Consider the following 19,218-nt stretch of genomic DNA (forward strand, 5'->3'; position numbering starts at 1 on the left):
ATTATTACAACAATTGTATATTTTTTGGAACTCAGAATAGGTGATTTTATGACTATTGCTAAAAAAAAAACAGTATTGAATGCAAACATAGGCTGATAAAAGCCAGTGATCCAGACCATCTTACAGAATTGACCTCAGCAAGACACATATCTCAAGAGGTAGTATTGTTTTATGATGCAGGGACTATATTCCAATAGTACCTTCTAGATGAAGCAAAGTGTTTCAGTCATTTCACCTTGATAAGACAAAATCTGACTCAGTCACAACTACACCTTAACTCTCGCTATTTCTCTGCACTACCCCTTAATTCTAGCTCATCTACTCCCAGGAGCACCATCCTAACCCTGATCTACCCATGCTTCCAAGACTAGATCCTTCACCACTTCCTGCGTGACTTGCAGTCTCCTCCCAAATATAAGGCATAATCTCCCCTGGAAACCTCTGCCAGCATCACAATTAAATTACACAGAAGACCCTTACTGTCATCACCCCCAATCCTCACATGGTAATATCACCAAAATCCAACAATAAGACAGCAATAAACAATAGGTCCTTGCTGCTAAAGCAGATTTGCATCTTTTGGCCTCTGCCCTAAAGCGAGTATTGCAGTCATTTCTTATTTCATTCCACAAGGTAAATCACTGTATGCTCCTGTTCAAAAGTGCTTATTTAATCCAATCCTGGCCCTAGCCTGACAGGGCCCATCAACCTCTCTGCCAGCTGGCTGCCTGTACATGCATTATCTCCTACATGCCCTTGCAAGGCCCAGGAAGTCTAAGCTAAGTCCCAGCCATATTTTCTTTTGTTAACCTGGACTCTAATCAAATACATTTATCTCACCAGCAGTTTCTGCCAGTGCTAGATCACAACTGAGATAAGAATTGCCTGGCTAGCTCTAGAGCCCTGCATAACTCAGCATCCAGTTTTGAGCTCTATCTTGTTATTTTTTTGACAATTGGTGGTCAAAATCCTAATCTCAGCAGTAACTCTGCTCAAGGGAACCCAGCCTGCATCATCTCTAAATAAGCCAGCAGTACACCCAGCCATCAGCGCAAAAAAACAGCCAGGCAGTCTCTTCTGGCAGAAGGCCCTAACCAAAGCTTGTCAGCCTTAGCTCTACAAAAGACAACATCAATACAGATCCAATCCTAATCTAAATACCTCTGACAGCCTCCAGACAAATATTTACCCAATCCAACCCTACACATTCCTGATGCAAATCTGTTTGTCCATGCAGGCAGGCCCTATGAACAAACCTTCATCTTGATAACTGGGATTGAAAACCAACATAAACTTAGTCTAGCCTAGATCTAGGCCAACAGTGGTTTCTGCTGCAAACCAGCCCCAAGCCTGGACAACACCCTTTACTAGACCTTGTTTTAAACTCACTGGTCTCTGCCTCCTCACACCTGAGTTGCAGGGCTAGGGCCCTAGCTATGCAAAAAACACAGCCTGTAAAACAAAGCCTAACTGGCTGTGCTTTGCCAGACCTTTGCCTAACCCTTCCCTGGCAATCCCCACTGTCTGCTTCAGCAAGCCTGTAACTCAGGTGGTTCATATTTGCAGCGCTGATTGCTTTAAATCGTTGACCAGTGATGACTGTTAGCATTACATTATCAGCTGTAGACCCTGTCTGACAGAACTGATTCATCCTGCTCAAAGGAGTGTGGATATGTGACACGAAATGATCACTCCAAGTTTCTCTATTTTGTGTCTGAAATGGACAATATCGACAGAGGAGACTTTTTGGCACAGACAGATGAATATGTGACCTTGGCAACACAGCAAATCAGTGGCAGCTCTGCCAATAAAGGACAATTCCCCCTATGTGATATTACTGCTCAGTCCTCTAGATCACAGTGTCAGCCAGAAAGATTTCCAAGTGAAACTGACCTTCATTTCACCAGGATTTTATCAAACATGACCCTTTTTTTTCTTTTAGGAAAAAGGCATTTCTATTCATGTGAATTAGAACTTTGTATTAAAAACATCAAAACAAGGAAATGTTTAGGGACAAAACTCAGGTTCAATTTAAGTTTGCTGTCATCTTTTCCAGGTCTTCTCCCTTACAAACATTAGACATTTATAACGTAGATTTATAATTCTCAAACTATGAATATAGAATATAAGAACATGAAAAATCCCAGTTCTTCTCCTGTTTTATGATAATACCTTTATTTTTAAAAAAAGAGAGCTGTTTACTGAATTATTTTTGCCATTTACGTATCTTGTGAAAAGATTTCCAAGGGTTTAGCACAGAAGGAATATACCACTGACTGTTACAAAGTCAAGAAATCTAGCAATTACACAATTCAGCTCCTACAGGAACAGCATGAGGTTTCTTCTTGCAATTTTAAAGCACTCCATGTCACCACTAAAGAAACTTAAATGTCAACTCTCACATTGAGTTTCTACTTCTGAATTATATCCAGGTGTCTAACTTGACCTCTCTCAATAAGAGCATTCAGGGTCAATTGAAAAGGATTGTAACAGTCATTCTGGAGACAACGATCCTAAAACTAGAGTTCTGCTACAGCTACAATTTCATTTAGAGCTGTTTGCATAAAAACTGCCTTGTCCCAGGAAAGTAAGTCTTCACATGCATAGAGATCCCACTTTGTAAGAAAAATTTGCTAACACCACATAAAAACCTTTCTTGCGATTTTTTAAAGAAAAATACTTCACTTTCACAAGCTGAAGGCAAAATAGTCATGGCTATAGGAAGCATGGAAAGCAGTTGCCAAGTCTGACATAACTGAGAGGTATGCATACATTTTGATACTCCTGTATTAGCCTTATTTGTACGTACACTCCTATATCCAACAAAATCTAACAAATGAAGCTAAAAATTTTGTAAGAAAAATAATTAAATAGTATAGAATAATATCCATGTTGCACAAAGTAATATCTAAAGTATCTCCTATAGCTGTTTATTAAAAAACTAACTGTGATTAAAATGCAAGGAATTTTTAAGTGCCTGATCCACAGCAAAATCTAATGCTACAACTGTGAACAGGGGTTTCGTTTGTGCATGTTTCTATATCCACTTAAGACAACAGATATGTCAATAAATTAACACCTGCTGAGCCATGCTACTCTGACTTTCAAAAGGTGGAAACACATAGCAGAACTATGGCTGGACAGTCGCACTGAAAGAATCATAAAATCATAGAATCTTCTAGGTTGGAAGGGACCTTTAAGATCATCAAGTCCAACCATTAGAGTTGCAGTCAACAGCTCCATGTCCAAGTGATGAGCAGTGACAAGAGGTGTTCCTCAGGGGGTGGTACTGGGATTGGTGCTAAACATCATCTTTGTTGGTGACATGGATGTTGAGATGGAGTGCACCCTCAGCAAGTTTGTCGATGACAGCAGGCTGTGTGGAGCAGTCGACATGCTGGAGGGGAGGGATGCCATTCAGAGGGACCTGGACAGGCTGGAGAGGTGGGCCTGTGCAAATCTCATGAAGTTCAACAAGGCCAAGTGCAAGGTCCTGCATGTGGGCTGGGGCAATCCCATGCACAAATGCAGGCTGGACGGAGAATGGATTGAGAGCAGCCCTGAGGAGAAGGACTTGGGAGGTGGTGGTGGATGAGAAACTCAGCATGACCCAGCAATGTGCACTCACAGCCCAGAAGGCCAACTGTATACTGAGCTGCATCAAAAGAAGTGTGGCCAGCAGGTCAAATGAGGTGATTCTGTTCCTCTACTCCACTTTCGTGAGGCCCCACCTGCAGTACTGTGTCCAGTTCTGGAGCCCCCAACAGAAGAAGGACAAGGACCTGTTGGAGCGTGTCCAGAGGAGGGCCACAAAGATGATCCGAGGGCTGGAGCACCTCTCCTATGAGAAAAGGCTGAGAGAGTTGGGGCTGTTCAGCCTGGAGAAGAGAAGGCTCCGGGGAGACCTTATAGCAGCCTTCCAGTACCTGAAGGGAGCCTACAAAAAGGCTTGAGAGGTACTTTTTACAAGGGAATGTAGTGAAAGGATCATAGAATCATAGAATGGTTTCGGTTGGAAGGGACATTGAAGATCATCGAGTTCCAACCCCCCTGACATAGGCAGGGACACCTCCCACTACACCAGATTGCACAAGGCCACATCCAGCCTGGCCTTGAACACCTCCAGGGATGGGGCCTCAACAACTTCTCTGGGCAAACTGTTCCAGTGCCCTACCACCCTTAAAGTGAAAAATTTCTTCCTAATGTTTAATCTAAACCTGCCCTCTTCCAGTTTAAAGCCATTCCCCCTCATCCTATCACTACATGCCCGAGAAAAAGTAGGGCAGCTTCCCCAGCTCTCCTGTAGGCCCCCTTTATGTACTGAAGGCTGCAATAAGATCTCCCCGGAATCACGGAGTTTTCAGAGTTGGAAGGGACCTCTAGAGACCATCTAGTCCAACTCCCCTGCTAAAGCAGGATTGCCTAGAGCACATTACTCAGGACTGCATCCAGGCGGGTCTTGAAAATCTCCAGGGAAGGGGACTCCACAACCTCCCTGGGCAGCCTGTGCCAGTGCTCTGTCACCCTCACTGTAAAGAAGTGTTTTCCGTGTATTTGAACGGAACTTCCTATGTTCTAACTTGTGCCCATTACCCCTCGTCCTGTCACTGTGAACCATTGAAAAGAGCCTGGCTCCATCCTCCTTCAACCCACCCTTTAGATACTTGTACGCCATAATAAGGTCTCCCCTCAGCCTTCTCTTCTCCAGGCTTAACAGCCCCAACTCTCTCAGCCTCTCCTCAGAGGAGAGGTGCTCCAGCCCTTGGATCATCCTTGTGACTCTCCTCTGGACACGCTCCAGCACGTCCATGTCCTTCTTTTATTGGGGACTCGAGAACTGGATGCAGTACTGCAGGTGGGGTCTCACGAGAGTGGAGTAGAGGGGCAGAATCACCTCCTTTGACCTGCTGGCCACACTTCTTTTGATGCAGCCCAGGATACGGTTGGCCCTCTGGGCTGTGATCGCACATTGCTGGCTCATGTCGAGCTTCTCATCAATCAGCACACCCAGGTCCTTCTCCTTAGGGCTTCTCTCCAGCCATTCCCCGCCAAGCCTGTATTTGTGCTTTGGATTGCCCCGACTCAGATGTAGGACCTTGCACTTGGCCTTGTTGAACTGCATGAGGTTGGCTTGGGCCCACCTCTCCAGCCTGTCCAGGTCCCTCTGGATGGCATCCCTCCCCTCTGGCATGTCTACCTCGCCAAACAGCTTGGTATCATCCGCAAACTTGCTGAGGGTGCACTTGACCCCACTGTCCATGTCATCGACAAAGATACTGAACAGGATGAGGGGGAATGGCTTCAATCTGGAAGAGGGTAGATTTAGGTTAGATATTAGGAAGAAATTTTTCACTCTGAGGGTTGTGGAGCACTGGAACAGGTTGCCCAGGGAAGTTGTGGAGGCCCCATCCCTGGAAGTGTTCAAGGCCATGTTTGATGGGGCTTTGAACAACCTGGTCTAGTGGGAGGTGTCCCTGCCAATGGCAGGAGGGTTGGAACCAGATGATCTTTAAGGTCCTTCCCAACCTAAACCATTCTATGATTCTATGATTCTATTAAAATAGTTTAATCTCAACTCAGTGTCTGTTCTACCTATGCCTAGCCAGCTTGTATACGCTCCTGTTGGCCAGAAAGTCATCACACATGTAAGTTACTGCCTTTGATGTAACCAGTGCTTCTTACCTTGCTTTGATAGAGAAAGAAAACGCAAGCACCCAGCGATAAATGTATTTTCGCTGTCATAGAAGATAACAGTGGTAACACCAGGAACACAGTCCAACCTGTTACCATTTCAGAGCCATTGGTCTACATGACCGTCCAACCTGTTACCATTTCAGAGCCATTGGTCTACATGACCATCTGCCCCAAACTGGTATGTTCTAACTAACCAGGCTGCCTTAAATCCATAGATGACACAAATAATGCAAAGTGAGCAATACTGTTTACATCACACTGCTGTTCATCATCTGTAGTACAAATAAAAGTGGTTTAGGCATTTTGAATTGATGACCATGTGTTTTATTAAGGCATTTTCATTCTAACCTTCAAAGAGAAAGGAATATATTTTTCAGCTCAGGCTTCTCCTCGTGAACCAGTCCTGCTATTTCAGCTTGCTTTTTGTGCTGCTAACATACCAAGATGGGTATACCAACAGGGCTCTGCTACTTCCCAAGCTAACTCGTCGCATTTTCCAGTTCACTGTTGAAACTTCTAGCTGCCATCAGCTCGAGGTTAAAGCAAATGTCATCTACCTCTGGGGCCCATGGTGAAAAATTTATGTAGTCCTGGACATGATACAGGTTTTGCAGTTTTACAGCTGAAATCCTTCAGGTTCCTTGGACCTACTGGAAAAGGATTTATTTTATTGTAATTCCCAAATGTTCATTTTTGTATGTGTGTTTTCCCACAGAATATGTGCATTGCTTCCAGCAATGTGTTTTATATTACCTGGAAGAAAAGAAATGCTCTAATGGGAGGAAACAATTTTATTCTTATTGCCAGTGCAACACAAAGCAGAACTTCAAAATGAAACCGTGACTTCTCAAGCAAAGTCATCCCATTTATTTTGGAGCTTGGGGACCTCATTCTCCACTCCCTTACAGTCTTCTGTACAATTACACTAGTATAAACCCCACAAATTATGGGCCAAAGATACGGACTTTCTTTCTTTTTGTTTGTCACAGATGAAGCAAGCTGTATGTCCTTGATGTATATGTACCTCAGCAGCACATACAGAAAGTGATCTGCCTGTTCATGTAATGAGTTCATCTTTTCTCTTTAGGGCACATATTGGGTATGCCTTTTTTGGCATAAACTCGGTCTCTTTCCCAAGGAGTGTCCAATGAGGCTTTCATCAGATATTTAACTAAAAAGAATTTCATATAGAGTTCAAGACCTAGCCTGGACTAGGCTTTGAGGTCTACTGGAAAATTAAGATCTAGAAAAATTCCCCTCATCTTTCTAATGCATCTTGTCTACTTTATGCTGTTCTGAGAGGTCAGCGACCAATGACCCTCACCTTGATAGTGAAGTCTGCAGTGAGAGGCCCAGATATTCTTAATATCTCCTTGTCAGGAAACTTCTGGAAGTCAATGCTAGAATTGTCCACGAGGAAGGAGCCTGTGGAGCTGAGGCTGTTTTCACTCTTCACACCTTGGAGAGTCTTGGTTTCCAAATCTGACAAATACAAATTAACAGGAAACTAGAGCATTATAATTCAAAGTAACAGTAAGTGAAAAAGCAGCAGAAGAAAAAGAAAACCAACACAAAACAGTGGTAGCGCCGATTTGCCTCCTAAATTAGTGATAATGCAACTTTTCAGTTCTTTTCCACAGTATATTCACATTCCCATACTTTCCTTTTCTTTTTTTCTCCTCCATCTGCTTTTTGGCTTTGTTCAACCCCTAGATTTCTAGCTCTGCATTTACCTCCTCACCCATAGGTCATGTTTTTACTCTCTTCCAGACATATTAATCCATTCTTAGTTAGGTATATTTGCTGTCTTTTAACTGACTGTCAGTAAGTCATGCTCCTATGCAGAGCATGACTCAGACCTTCGCCCATGAGTGCTGGCTTTGTTAAGTTGCTGTTCCTTCTTTCAGTTCAAAGGTGGGTCACTAGCCACATGTTGCTGTGGTAGAGAATTAACTGAAAGCAAGACATCCAGCAAAGAAAGATCAGTATTACAGCAATCCTGACTCCCCTCCAGAAGTACTCTAATCCATCCCAGCGAAGCAGAAAGGGAAGGCGAGCTCTCTTTCCTGAGCTCTCCCTCTGGCTCTCTCTGCATTCATAGCTCCCCAAAAGTGGACATTACTTCAGACACTGTTTGACAGCAGTATCTGATTGCCAAATCATAATAAACATATTAAATAATTTATTGAATGGAAATCAACAGTCAGAAAATAGATTTGTTCCATCATCTAGCTAGCCTCCCCACTAACTCCAAATTATGCTTTACCAGTAAACCGTTTCTTGTTCACCAGTAAACCGTTTCTTGTAGTTATTTCAAAGTGACAACACATGAAGGATCCTTTCACACATATTTGTGAAATTATGCACAAAATCTTCTCCCACACAGAGAGGCAGCTAAGGCAAAATCTGAATTAGATGGGGACATACTATTAATCTGTGATGGAATCATATTTTCACAGAGAGTAAATGGGAGAAATGTTTTTATTAGCATGTATTAAGTTGTTAAATAGGGAAAAAAGCTAATTGCAGTAATTAGACTGCTTCAGGTTGAATCATAGGAATTAATTCATGAAGGAAGTTGCTGAGGCATTACACTAAGAATTTGCTCTATATTAATGAATTCCTTGGTTTTCAGTGAGACTAGTCTCTTCTTTTGTGATGCACTCAGCCATATATTTATTTCTGGACAAGGCTGCATGCATTAGGGATAAAGATGGTTTTAAGACTTGTGTATATATAATCGGCCTCCTGTTGACTTCCCCCACAACCAAAGTTCACAGGGCAAAATACTGCCTCCCCCCCAGCTGATTGTAGCTCATACATATATAAAATCCTTTGATGGGGGAACAGAAGGATTCATGGAGACGTCTGAAACAAGAAAGAGATGTATTTGGACTTATTCATGTTTACACAGAGCAGTTAATCTAAATCTCAACCAGTGACTCAGGCAGACCTTGCTGATTCAAATCTTTTTGTCCTGAAATGTGATATGGCCTCAGTGAAGACAGCTTTAGATCAATCTCCCCTGCTAAAATCTCATTTCTCTCAAAGCTGTCTTATAGCTCAATTTCACTGAAAAAATAATAAAAGTTCAAAATTTTTCTATCTTGGAAGAGAACATCTATACTGGGAAAGAAGACAGGAAAGGATGATTACAAATCATTTACTGGGAAAGTAATAACAACCATACTGGAGCAGCTCAGGAATACCCAAAGGGCCACTTAAAACTGAAATACAGGCAGCATTTGAACATTTAAGAAAAACATAATATACTTATTCTTGGTTTATAAGGTGTAATTTGCTGGTCTTCATTCACAGCTCTAAACCTAAATAAGCATTAAAAGGTTATAAAGCTCATTGCTTTCTCAACACAAGCAGTGAGCTATGGAACAGGACTGATAAACCACCCCTTATTTTGCCACTCAGTATAAGTTCTTTGGGTGAAAGAAATCTGGAAAGAATGGGAATGATTTTGTGTTTCACCTCCTTGCTGATGCTAATGTTTGTATTTACACTGACAAGCACAGAGGACTCTGAGCACTGTTCTGTGCTGCAGGAAAGTCCTATTACCTTTTTGGCAATACCTTTATATTTCTCTTATAACAGTTTTTGCTTCTGAGCGGTTATGCAGTACAGTTTGTGTTTCTTTTTCTGATAGTAAATCCTATTTACCAACACTCTAGTGTTCATTTGCTGCTGATGAAAAAAGGAGCAGCTTGTGAGTAGCTACTGCATTGGAAGGTAAGAGACAGGGATGCAAGGAGTTTGTATTCATGGAGTAAGTGTATTTGTCTTCAGCTGTCCGAGAATGTTCTCAAATGCTGAGACTCTTCTCCCAGAGAAGACGGATACACAGCTGCTGGGATACACAGCTCTGTCAGATGAAGCAGGGAAGTGTTATAGCCACCAAGTGACATGCTAGCAGCACTCAGTGGTCTTGACTCCTTGGAGCAATATCACTACTAAGGAGCACGGTTTGACTTGTGCATGCTGTTTCTGACCTTTAGACTGTGATTTTGTGTGTGTGTGCATGCGCATGTGTGCATCTGTGGAAGCAAAAGAGATTATTACAACAGAAACATGTGTTAAAGTCATGAGCAGCTTGATGGCTAAGCTCAGCTGTAGGGAAGCTTATACTTTACTGTCTTCAATATTTCTTCACTCGGTGGGATATATTTTATTAATTTTAAACAAAAGCACTTGGCACCAAACGAGCCAGCCAAAGGATAAGCAAACAGAAATGACTGAAAAATTATGGAGGGGCAAAGGATTCTGCAACGTTGGCCAAGCTCTGCTCTGAAAAGAGCATGTACCACTGATGTAACTAGGTTCAAGGAGAGCTTCCAAGGGCAGGACTCATCCCTGTGTCGAAATCAGTGATCTGAGAGAGGGAAACCAGACACCACAGTGTAAACAGAGCACTGCGGGTTACCAAGGCTTTCTTAAACAAATGTACACTAACTTTTTTTACTTACATAAATGACCGGGTCCTTTCAGCACGAGGCGAACTTGCCTGCTTCCATAGGGAATAGCCACCACTGTATCATCCACTGCAGGAAGGCAAAAATGCATGGCGTAAATAAGCAAAGAAATTCCCATCTGTTTTCAAATAAGCAGTGAAATAGGTGCTTACAAGGCAGTCAGAAGCTTTTGGACGAATTAAACAACCCTATGAATTATGAGAGAACATTAAAAAGATGAAAAAAACCCACTTATTAAATGCAGTAAAAATCTTCCACTTAGCAGAACCCAAATGTGTTGATTTTCTTTATTCTCAACTCCTTCACAACTATTTCTGGATTTCAAGAATAACTAATAGCTTTCTATTTCACCACGACTGCACTTAAACTTCTTCCAAGTCTTTTGAATTGGTGTTTGTGGTGATGTAGAGAAGTGTAAGCCTATTCTGATGTATGACCAGAACAGCCCACTCCTTCCCAGCTGAACCCTACAGCTTCTCCATGACTCTGCCCATGCTATGTGATGCTCTCCCACTGCCCTCAGGCATGCCTTCTCTTTCACACCTTTTATTTTAATGACTAGAATTCCCATAATTCTGCTTCCGTTTCCACACCACTAACAGAAAACCCCTGGAAAAACAGAAGCCCATTAGACTGTCATGTAAACAGGTCTTAGAGCAGGATCTTGCACCTATGAAGCCTTTGGGAGCTTTGCCAACTGGATTTAAACTGAGGTGTGAATTAGCATGTAGGTCACATGCAGCTGTGAAAATTAGTTAGGTAAGCATTTCTAAAGAGGCATCAACCTCAGTAAAGTCCTAAAGGGAGACAGGAAGGAAAGGTGTGGAAAGATTCTAGAAAGTGCTCCCGACTCTGTACCTGGGTTGTGGAGTGGGTGCCCAGAGAATGCTGACATGAACTAACCAGCATGCCTAGGTTCTTCACTCACCTTTCCCTGTCCTTTCTGCTTCCTTCTCCTGTAACTAGAAGCTGGGAAGGATAAAGTATGCATGCCTAAGAGGATTTTTTGTGGGGAGGTGGTAGACATGAGAGGAACGAAGCCCCTTTCACTATCTGTTCATTAGAACTGCTCACATCTGTGTCATGTAATGCCTGCTAGCAAGAACTATATCTCTGCTCTCAAAGCAACGAGTTGTTTTGTCAGGTAAGACTAACTCAGCCAGTGAAAGCATATTATCTTTCATCCAAACACGTGAGCTGGGGGTTTAAGTTTCTGACCAGACCAAACTGGGAAAACTGTTCCAGCCTAGTTAAATCAGGATTCTCAGTTGTCAGCAAAATAGTTATTAATGTTGTCATTTTATGTAAAAAAATGAAGAGAGGCAACAGGAAGACGGAAAACTACAAGAAACAGGGACTTCTTTTAAACAACACATTCATTCATCCAAACCTATAATATCTCAAAAATGTGAACTAGAACCCTTTTAAATTTTAAATTCAGTCATGTGTCACTCTTATATTGGAGATTTCTGACCCTCTTGGAGAGCTTTATGGGATGAAATATACATACTTTTGTGGCCTCTTAATATCCCAGAAGTGAGGGGGCAAATGTAAGCAGCATGATAAATCTGAGCTGCATGGAGATAAAGCCTATTCATGTGCCCAGGCTCTTATGAACCTTGTCTCCATCTTCAAAATCTGATTTGATGTTTCCTCAACTTATCCAGAAATTTCAGTGTCTCCTAAGACTTCTGTAACACTGGGATTAAACTCTATTCAACACACATTCTGCTCGTACACATCTCTGTTATCCCATTAATTAGCAAAGAGAGACATATTGTTCATTTCTTCATAGAATTAATGTTTTGTATTTGAAAAGAAAAATATTCAAGTCTTACAAAATTCACTTAATATTGATATTCTAATGCTGATTTTATTGGTACCATTCTGGCCCTCATATTCAAGATACTCAGTAGGATAAATATATTTTATCCATTTTGGAGAACACAATCCTGGAGTATGACATATCATTTTGCTGTATATATATCACGTTTATTGGAATGAGTCTGGGAAAACAGTAACTCAATTTTTTTCAAAAAAATATTAATAGTCTTTTTACAAGTCTTATTTAAGACAGTCCCATGCCATTATTATATTTGACTGTCTCTCAGTTATGGGCTCTGTGCTGGAGACTTAACAACTCACTGATATGTCACAGAAAAATCAGACAGTTTAAAGATCATGCAAGCTTATACATCATATATTCTTAGCATGTCTCGTCCGCCCCAGGGTCTTGAAAGGACGCTATTTCACCTGATCTTGTCGTTGCTCTCCATCTGACATCCTAGCACACTTTATGCGAAATGCAAAGCTCAGTGGGATTTATGCTTATCACAGTGCTTCCTGCTTTCACAAAGCAGAAGCAGTAGGGACTGAACGACAATTTCCTGAGGTTAACAGTGATAAGAAGGAGACATTTCCTGTGAAGAGACACGTGAAAGTAAGCATGGTAATATTTAGTCACAGCTCCCTCCACAAGAAGCAAGAGAGGCAGATTGTGGAGCAGCTGCATGGAGCACTCTGAAGAAAAGGCACAAAGTGTGTTAACGGGTGGTGGGTTTCCTCCAGAGAAGATGCATAGGGAGGCAAGGGAGAGATAACTGAGAGGGCAGTGGTCTAGGGCTGTGAAGAAAATGCAAGGATTTAGGCAAAGGTTACACACCAGGTACATGCATCAGATTCCCGTGAGAGATCAGTTTCTTCTGGTTTTGGATTTTGAATTTTGTCCAAATGGTTTAACTGTCAGTTCTCATGATGAAAAATTTGAGTTATTTCTATTTCTGCATTACTATTGATATTCAACGAAAATCTGGAACTGCATCTATTTTTCACAACCATGGCAAGAGTAATCAGATAAATATCTATTCTGTCTCAACATAACAATTTCTACAACTCTCTTTTAAAAGTAATCTGCTTCACTGGTAGATGTCAATCCTTTTTTAGAGAAATACTAACTGCGCGAGGTGATCAGCAGAATTCACCCACCACTTATGGTATCAACTCTCTAGCTCCTTGGTGAGTACAAAGAAGCCTGCTTAAATACAGCACATCTCCGTAGGAGGATACATACAGTCTTTCCAAAAGGAGATATAAAGAAAGAGAAAGTTTCACTTTTTGCAGACTTTGAAAGATTGAACCACACAAACTTAGGACTAAGAGAAAAGGATATTTCTGGAATGAATGAAGTCTTTTGTAGCTTTTTTTTTTTTTTTCATAGAAACAAGAGCATGGACACAGGTGCTTCCTTTTTCATAAAAAACATAGGAGAGAATCCAACGTCACATTGCCTCCTGCCCTGCTACGCTTCTGTTTCTGAGGCCACTGGGAGATGTATACTACCCCTATAAATACTGAGGAAGCTGTTCCCGTAGTAAGTGCTAAGTGTTTAAAAGCTCTATGAATTTCTTTCTAGTACTATCCTCCTATGCCTTTGCATGATATTAACAGCATGGAGAAGGGAACTGGATATGAGCCCCAAGAGAAAATGAATTCAGTATGATGAGCTCAAGACTGTGTCTGGGGTGGTGTTGAGATATAAACAACTTCAGAAACTATTGGGACAGTGGTGGAGTAAAGGTCACTGCGCAATTTCCCTTGCACAGTCCTCAAAATTGAATGCTGTGCTCTGTTGGGCAAATAAAAATCCCAGGTTATCACACAGAACGACTCTGCTGATATCTGGTCACTGCTGCACATGCCCCTTTTGATTTTTCTTAAGTAGCATGGCAGTCTGGCTCACATAGGCTTTTAATGTCTTGTTCGTATCATGGACAAAATAGACATAATTCTTGAGAAATAAGGATTATTTTATAAACATAACTTGGAATTAAGCTATTGACTAGCTAAACGTAATCCAGTCATTCCAGCAAAGAAATCAGGCCCCAATCTGGAATATGCTTCGGTAGATGCGTTTACAGTGACAAACAAGTAAGATGCTGACACAGACAAAGTGCCAAAATAGCAGGTATTTAAACAGCTCTGAGGAGGATAAATGCAGAAAATAAACACAGAGTAGATTTTAAAAAGCTTTTCAACACAGAAAATCTCAAATTTTCACAGCGTGTACATAAACCATTTGGAAGCATACCTCAGAAAGAATTCATGTTAATTCACATATGTGAAGGAGATCCAAAAGTGTGCCTTTACAATTTTAAAAAGCCAATTTAAAGGAGTACTTACTTTTGAGATATTCGAAATTCATAATGTGTTGCATAACAACGTGTATGTCTACAGCAGGGAGAGAACAATGCCCCGTGATTTATACAGGGTGCATACAAAACCTGATTATCTACTTCAGTTCTGTATAACTATTATTTGCATGCAAATGTGTCTGACTGAAAAATCCATTCTCTAATATTTTTTTTCACATTTGTCTCAGTCTAAGACTATGCTCTCTACCATCTGCTCTTCTATCTATATAGCATCCTTTATATTTAATAGCAAACCACTGGGAGTAGGGACTCTATTTTATTAATGTTTTATTACTGTTCATAATATATTAGTGTCTTTATCCTCAATAGAAAAGAGAGGAGCACCTTTTACCACAAAGCAACTGAAAAACAATGAATTGTTCCTACAGGAAAAGACGTTTGCCAAAAAAGTTCACAAATACTATCATGTCTCAAGCAGCCTGGAGCTTTCTGAATCTGCTCATGCACATTGCAGAAACAGTAACAATGAGGTGAAATTCCGTTCCTAAATCTTTGTGAATTATAGCCTTTGCTGTCTAATGTGCAGTTCTGCCTCAGCAATGGAACTCTAATGAGGAGTATTCCTTTCCTTCCTTCATACAAAATTGCCTTTATTTCTTTCTCTTTCTTTCTTCCTTCTTTCTTTTTTCTTTCCTTCTTTCTTTCTTTCTTTCTTTTTCTTTTCTTTCTTTCTTTTTTCTTTCTTTTTCTTTCTTTCTTTTTCTTCCTTCCTTTCTTCCTTCCTCCCTTCCTTCCTTTCTTCTTTCCTTCTTTCCATTTCTTTTTCTTTTTTTCTCCCTTTGTTCCTTGGCTTATTTTTTCCTTCCTTCCTTCCTTCCTTCCTTCCTTCCTTCCTTCCTTCCTTCCTTCCTTCCTTCCTTCCTTCCTTCCTTCCTTCCTTCCTTCCTTCCTTCCTTCCTTCCTTCCTTCCTTCCTCCCTTCCTTCCTTTCTTCTTTCCTTCTTTCCATTTCTTTTTCTTTTTTTCTCCCTTTGTTCCTTGGCTTATTTTTTCCTTCCTTCCTTCCTTCCTTCCTTCCTTCCTTCCTTCCTTCCTTCCTTCCTTCCTTCCTTCCTTCCTTCCTTCCTTCCTTCCTTCCTTCCTTCCTTCCTTCCTTCCTCCCTTCCTTCCTTCCTCCCTTCCTTCCTTCCTCCCTTCCTTCCTTCCTCCCTTCCTTCCTTCCTTCCTTCCTTCCTTCCTCCCTTCCTTTTTTCTTTCTCCTATTCTCTCCCTCTCCGTTAGCAAACACAGACCCAGAGGCGCACTGTGCTAACTGCCGCTCTGTGCCCCGTGCTCCGTACTCAAGCAGTTATTCTCTGACAAAGAGAACCTTTTGTAAAAAGCACCTCTTGCTGATCCTCGCAGAAACTGAATGTTGTCTACATAGGAATCCACAAGCGCACACACACAGTCTTCAGCAGGTATTACATTGCTATTTGAATCTTTTAGGTCATGTGCTATTCAGCACTGGAAAAAGTGCTCCTGAATGGTAGAGCTGGTTTAATTAAACTCTAACGCCACTGGGTAGGGCTGGGGGCAGGTTTGCAGGCTAGCATATGTGATTCCTTAGTTACATCTACATAGGCATAAAAGTACACCTACCATTTTACCCTTCCTTCAGCATAAAAGTACACCTACCATTTTACCCTTGCTTCAAGCTGTTCAGATGTGCCCTATCTCTCCTCCAAAAACTTTTATAGCTCCATCTATGGTGCTGTGTCCAGGCTGAAAAGCCTGCCTGGGGTCCAGGATACATTAACCCGGTCACTGGTGCACACTAATGCTACTTTACCACTCTGAGCTGAAGCTGGCTCAGTGTGGGGTAAAACCCATGTCGGTTCGTGCCCATCCATGCAGGCACCTCCTGAAGACCTAGGCACCTCAGTCCACCCTAGGACTGAGTCACCACGCTCAGCATGCAGGCAGACATGCTGCGGGAGTAGGTGGGGGAGAGAGCACTGTGCCAGGTTGGCACCACCATCCCCCCAGGGTTCCCCTATGCTATAGAGCAGCATAAACCACTCTGTTCAGAGCAGCATGGACCGAGTCCTATGCCTAGCCAGCTAATACAGCCACAGCAGTGTGGGAAGCGTCAGCTCTTCTCATTCTCCCGCTCCTCCCAAGCAACTAGCTAGCTGAGATGGGGAATATGCTGGTGACACCTTTCCACAGTCCTCTGTCCACCCCCACAGCCAGAGCTGTAGTCTGAGCAAGTCTGATTTAACCCACGAGGGAAGAAACTGTGGGGACAACCAGACTGACTGTGATCATATTCAACTGCCTGAGAAAGAGTTGGGTGAAATCTAGCTTGCAAGAAATGTGTATTTCACTAAGAGGGGAAGATGGCACTTTACCAGAAGGGACATCTTACGTTTATTTGCTGAGAGCTGGGACTTATACTGGCCTCGAACCAGCCGGCAGGTGGACCCATCTCCATTGCAGACCCCACAGTTATCTTCCTTGACAGTGCTTCCCAGCTGGCGGTCACAGCCAACGATCTGGCAAGAAAGAAAGATGTGCAGTTCAACGTGAGCACCTACTGACTGACTGCTCAATCCATCTCTGCAACTAATTACCACCAAATTTCTCTCTCAGCATCTCTAGAGGGCCATAAAGTACCTTAGCAATGAAAGAGGCTGAGCAAATCTGGCTGAGAGTCTGAACTGAATTCAGACGTGAGATAGTGAGCAGGTTAGTACTCAATGGATTTTGCAGTCCAGAGAAAGAAAAGAGTATTGTTGGAGGTTGTTTTTTTAGGGCATTGTGAACATTTCTTGGTCAGACTCCTATCAGAAATTACACTTCTTAGAGTTTCAAAAAGAAAATGCCTGAAATAGATAAGAAGACAGATAGGAAGCAGACAGATAGATAAAAGTAAAGAGCAGCACAGATATATAGTGACACAGCTGAGATCTCGGTGAAATTTTACCTGCTATATAGTTGGGAAAACCATGTGGTTTTAATTATGTTTGACAATAATCCCATTCCACACTATCAATGCCTGTGTTCAGACATTGTTAAAGATCTGATATAGAAGCAAGGGATGGTTAAAAAAAGGAACTGAGAGTCAGAAATGCAATTACCTACTCTGAAACTGGCTTTATGCTTATATGCGAATTGTTTGGTTCAAAATTTTAAAACTTGAATAGATAAACTAGGCTTCTCAGTTTGCAAAAAACCTGGTTCCCAGGAGAATCAAATATAAATTTATAATTAAATGCATTTAAAATTAAATAAATGGAATATAAAGCTATTTAGCACATTTCTAATGTAGGCCTTTTGTTTGAACTTTGAATTCTGCGTCCAAGTTATGAATTTTGCACATAAATAATTGAAATCCAAGAAATGAAGCAAGTCCATACAGTGTTGTAATTATCTTTATATATACTAGAAAATGAAAGGCCTTCTAGCATTCTGGCATGCAAAGTAAGCAGTGAAAAAATATTTGTGTATGAAGTCTACTTCTAAAGAATTTGTGCTAAGACGCTTAGCCAAACAGAGAGTATATATAAACATAGAGAATTTTAAATAAAGGGCTTATTTCAGCTTTAAATTTTCCTGGGTCTGTAAACTTCAGTTAAATCAGAGAGATGGGTCATAGAAACTGATAAGAGCAAACAGGGCACTTATCGTCCAGGCTTATAAAAGCTGCATGTGTAACTTGCCCACTTAAACATTCAGACTAATATTCCTTATTTGTGCAAATCTACATGTGCAGAACTGCAGATTTCTGCTACAGTAAGATGTACTTTGGGGTTTGACACTTTCTCTTCACTTGTCTGTGAAAACGCAGGCTTTGATTAATATCCAGTATTTACTTTTAGCAATTCAATTCCCACTTCTAACATCATTATTTTACCAGTGGCACAACAGAGGTTTACTTGGTTATCTGTCATATCGATAGTTTAATTAATTTAATTTAAATCATTATAGGTTTAGATTCAGGCTTGATGAAAGCTAGCATCAAATATCTTTGACTTTACCCACTTCTATTTGGTCCGAACTGGGTTAGTCTCCTATACTTCTGCATTATATTATGATGTCTCCAGGGGAATTAATGAGGGCTAATGGAGTAACAGTCATGCATAAATGATACATTTCCCTGAAAAACTAGTCATACCAAGACTGCAAGAGGCATTTTATCACATTAGACATTTATCACCATGACAAATAATGGTTAGATAGCTGAAGCAAAGTTACGATTACCTTGACTGTGACTACTCCATACAGAGCTTCCAAGTACAGATATATAAATTATGTCAGTGATACCACATGAGATTTCTGTCTATTTTTTTCTGAATAAGAATATCCCTACAGGACCAGAACCACCTTTGATATACAGAGACTTGTTTGCTTTAATTTTCATGAATGTCTCTGTATAGACAAGATGTGAAAAAAATCACTTGCATGATCTGAAAACTCTATGACATAATGCCTACAAACAGATTAATTTCCTTCAAGTACATTATAGCTCACTAGCACCTTCAGTGGGAAGGGTCCTGCTGAGGAACCCAGATATCAGAGGAAAGGCCAGAATTCCCTTTCATATCTGCTCATAACATACTCTATGTTCACTCAACAGTTCAGCTGAGAGTGGAATCCAAATCTGCATGCCTTCACCTATTTTGAAAAGAACATGTGAACTGCCTGGATGTGAAAAGGGCTGGATCTTAAATCCAGGTTTGAGGCAGCCAATTTCAAAACCAACCTTTACTACTTTAAAGCCTTTTTAACTTTATGAATCATCAGCTCACATGTTGCCATGGGCTGTACACTGATTAAAGTTAATTTATAAATTGAGCAATTTGGAGCTAGGTCACAACTTGTAGAGGAAACTGCCAGGAAAATCTCAAG

The 19,218-nt window shown here is 41.3% G+C and overlaps 1 protein-coding gene across 1 annotated transcript in view; it reads right to left on the reverse strand.

Moving 5' to 3' along the window:
* ADAMTSL1 (ADAMTS like 1) overlaps positions 1 to 19,218 on the reverse strand; it is a gene marked incomplete at its 5' end in the record, with an annotated part of 206,713 nt that overhangs the window by 124,902 nt on the left and 62,593 nt on the right. Inside the window, 3 exons of the mRNA XM_082497983.1 lie at positions 7,019 to 7,176; positions 10,170 to 10,244; positions 16,736 to 16,862. Coding sequence (XP_082354109.1) covers positions 7,019 to 7,176; positions 10,170 to 10,244; positions 16,736 to 16,862 — 360 coding nt within the window. The remainder of the gene's footprint in view (positions 1 to 7,018; positions 7,177 to 10,169; positions 10,245 to 16,735; positions 16,863 to 19,218) is intronic.

This window comes from Vanellus vanellus (genome assembly GCF_965231255.1).
Source record: "Vanellus vanellus genome assembly, chromosome: Z".
Classification (NCBI taxonomy): Eukaryota; Metazoa; Chordata; class Aves; order Charadriiformes; family Charadriidae; genus Vanellus; species Vanellus vanellus.